The 3,592-nt window shown below is 38.7% G+C and overlaps 1 protein-coding gene across 1 annotated transcript; it reads left to right on the top strand.

Moving 5' to 3' along the window:
* Positions 1-1,715: 1,715 nt before the first annotated feature.
* Positions 1,716-2,670, top strand: LOC112178102 (peroxidase 9). The gene is made up of 2 exons (XM_024316308.1): positions 1,716-1,871; positions 2,197-2,670. Exons 1-2 carry the CDS (start codon positions 1,716-1,718, stop codon positions 2,668-2,670), a joined length of 630 nt encoding a protein of 209 aa, XP_024172076.1.
* The last annotated feature ends 922 nt before the right edge of the window (positions 2,671-3,592 follow it).

Genomic DNA, 3,592 nt, shown 5'->3' with positions numbered 1-3,592 from the left:
TATTCTACTAATTTTGACTCTTTGTGTGCCCTTTGCAGCTCAGGGGATGAGGACATAAACCACCTTTTCTTCTCCTGCCCCTTTGCTGCAAATGTTTGGCGCTCTGCTGGTATTATCAATTCATATTTCCAAACCTTTGAAGACTGGTTTCTTTCTTGGTTCAGGAAGGATTACCAAAAGTCTATTACTGAAAATCTTCTCCTTCTTTGTTGGAAAATTTGGGAGGCGAGGAATAATCTAATTTTCAGACATTCCTCCTCTCTTCCTAACATGGTGGTTCATGCTGCGGCCTCCATTGGTGAGAACTACAGAAGAAACAACCCTTGCCACTTCAAGGGTCCTGCTTCTATCCCTCAAGTTATCCGCTGGTTACCTCCTCCTGCTGGCTTCGCCAAGCTCAATTTCGATGGTTCTGTTGTCAACAATAAGAAAGCTTCTTTTGGTTTTGTTATTAGGGACCATGATGGTTCCCCCCTCTTTGTTGGTGCGAGAGCCATTGGTAATGCTTCTGTTCCAATTGCTGAAGGAAGTGCAGTCCGTGATGGTCTTTATCATGCCCTCCACCTCAACTGTCGAAAGCTTTATGTCGAAGGTGACTCCAAGTTAATTATAGACTCATCAACAAGAAATGCGTCCTTCCTTGGCGTCTTCGTACTCTTGTGAAAGACATCCTAAGTCTGGCTAGCAATTTCGAAGCTATTTCCTTCTCCTATGTTCCCAGGGAAGCCAACTTCATTGCTGATGCTGTTACAAATATGGGTCACAAGTCTTCTACTCCTATCACTTGGTCAAGAAAGCTGCCTTTCTCGGCTTTGTCCGCTTTTAATTTTGATCAGTTTAGTTCTGGTTGTAGTAGGGGTTTCTGGTTGTAATTTTCTTTTCCTTCTCAAAAAAAAAAAAAAAAAAAAAGATGTCTGACTTCATTTGAACAAGTAACATGTATTTAATTTAAAATTACAAATTTTAATTCAAAATAACCTTTTAATATGTCCTGATCATAGCCTTCAAAATGTGGACATGAAATAGAACGACTTGAATAGTACGTTGACGAACCTTTTTTTTTTTTTTTCCTTTTGAAAGGAATCTTTTCTTTTTTTGTCACAGGAAATATGATTGAAAGACCTATGTGTATAGTTAATTAGTATTCCTAAGTTCTTCACTTCTTTGACCCATTCTCCACTAAACTATGTCTCGACCCTTTTTTTTACCAAAACCAATTTGACGGTACTTGGTGGTAAACCAATTCTTTCACGTTTGGATCATTTCGATAAGTAGAACCTCATTCGATAAAAGCACAAATTTAGAGTAGTTAATCATTGTTAGGAAGAGTTGAATCGAGTCAAAGGCAACTACTTACCTCTCTCTGTGTCCAAAGAAGGCAACTATTGATACATAGCTGATTTGTTCCTCCACCAATCTCCAAACTTGAGTTTTAGTCTTTTAGAACAGAACAACAGCCTAACAAAATTTTGAAAGGAAAAACATTACCAACCTTCACGAACCAAAATCGAGAAAACACATATTTGGCAATTGGTCAATGGCCGGTCATACCAATATAAACCTGAATTTCACAGTTCCAGCACATTTCTAAATTCCAATAACCACGCTGTCTGTAATGGGCATATAAAAGAATCCCACACAATATACAAGTTATGATATTGCAAGAAGAAGAAAAGTTGTAGTCATCAATCAATTTATTGAGTATTAACATAGAGATGGGTGGTCGTCTAATTGTCACAACTATCCTCACCTTCAGCTTGTTCACCATCATTATCCTTCCCTCCGAGGGCAAGGGAGAAGGCAAAGGGAACAGCTTACATGTTGGATTTTACGCTTTGAGTTGCCCCAAGGTTGAGGACATTGTTGCCGAGGTTGTGGCCCGTGTGCATGAGCAAGATCCAAGCTCCCTCCTGCCCTCCTCCGCCTCTTTTTCCATGATTGTTTTGTCGACAAGGTAATAATTTCCTGAAAAATTTACTATATGTGCTGATTATGTATATAAAATTTCTCATATAACATGCTGAGAGAAATTATTTAAATTACGGCGGATTATATAGAACTCTTAACTATTTAAACCCGCACTCATTTATGAGTCTAAATGCTTGATCCTATTGTACATTAATTCTGGTTTTGTCATTGTGTATGTATATGTAAATAGTACTCTAAAGAATGTTTAACAATTCATGTGTGCAACAGGGTTGTGATGCCTCGATCCTATTGGACGCGACACCATATGGTGAGCCTATAGAGAAAACATCACCAGCCAATAGTGAAACACAAAGAAGCCTTGATGTTATTGATGAGATCAAGGCCCAGGTAGAGCAGGAGTACCCCCAAACTGTTTCCTGCACTGACATATTAGCATTTGCTGCTCGAGAAGCCGTTTACCTAGCCGGCCTACCCCGTCACAATGTCCCAACCGGTCGCCGTGACAGTAGGACTTCACGTGCTTCTGATGTCAATTTCAACCTCCCTACACCTGTAACACCTCTGAAAGACATTACAGACATGTTCGGCAGGAGAAATCCCACACTAGAAGATATGGTTGTCTCGTCCGGTGCACACTCCATTGGCAAAGCACAATGCACCCAATTGAAGACAAACTATACAAATATAGCAAAGCTCAGCCCCGAGACCCTTCCCTGGACCCAACCTATGCTGATGAGCTAGGAGGAAAGTTCTCAGCACTAGACACATTGCCTGCAGAGCAAGCATTACGTATAATGGTGGACTTTGATCCAACAACACCACTTGACCTTGACAATCAGTACTATGTGAACCTGATGAGAGGGAGCAATTGTGTTCAAAATGGCTGCTAGCTCTGAAACTTAAAGCAAAAAATTTCTCAAGTCCATGATCAAGATGGGGAGAACAAATGTTCTCACCAAAGATGAAGGAGAGATAAGGACAAATTGTCAGAAGTAATCGTAAAGAATATCCGGTATATCTATACTATTATTAAGAGAAGAGGCTTTGTTAGCCAAAATCTAAAATTTTGACAGAATTGACCCTAGAAGATTAATAGACTTTGAGAATTAATTAAATCAGAAGGATAATTTAGACATTTACAAAGTGTATTTTTATTAAAAGAAATTTAAAAAAAAGTACTCACAACCCACTTTTCTCTCTCTCATTTTGTTTTCCCTGCAATAACCAACTCTTTTCCTTCTTATTTTCTGACAGATAAATAATAACTTGCACATGCAAAGCATGTGTGGAGAAATGCTAGTGTTTATGAATAAAGCTTATATATGTTCCATGAACTTAACTACTCAAGTATAACAGTTGAATTAAGAGAGAGATGGGAACAATTCAGGATGAACATGTTATGGGATGTAGGAGCCAAAGACTAGCTCAAGGCTGGGAAGTTGGAATGAGTGGACCACAATCAATGATATAGTTACATGTTAACTACAGCTTCAAATCTGCCCCCATTTCGCCAATAACTGTCTCGACTTGGCTCAATATATCTGGAGGAAGAAAGAAATAGGTAGAAACTAATTAGCATTTTAAGTAATAGATAGTGGAAATTGAACAATTTTTACCAACAATATTGAAAAATTCTGTAATACATACCCATATGTCATACACA

Source organism: Rosa chinensis, chromosome 7 (assembly GCF_002994745.2).
Source record: "Rosa chinensis cultivar Old Blush chromosome 7, RchiOBHm-V2, whole genome shotgun sequence".
In the NCBI taxonomy this organism is placed as follows: domain Eukaryota; kingdom Viridiplantae; phylum Streptophyta; class Magnoliopsida; order Rosales; family Rosaceae; genus Rosa; species Rosa chinensis.
This window is presented reverse-complemented; position numbering and strand designations above follow the sequence as displayed.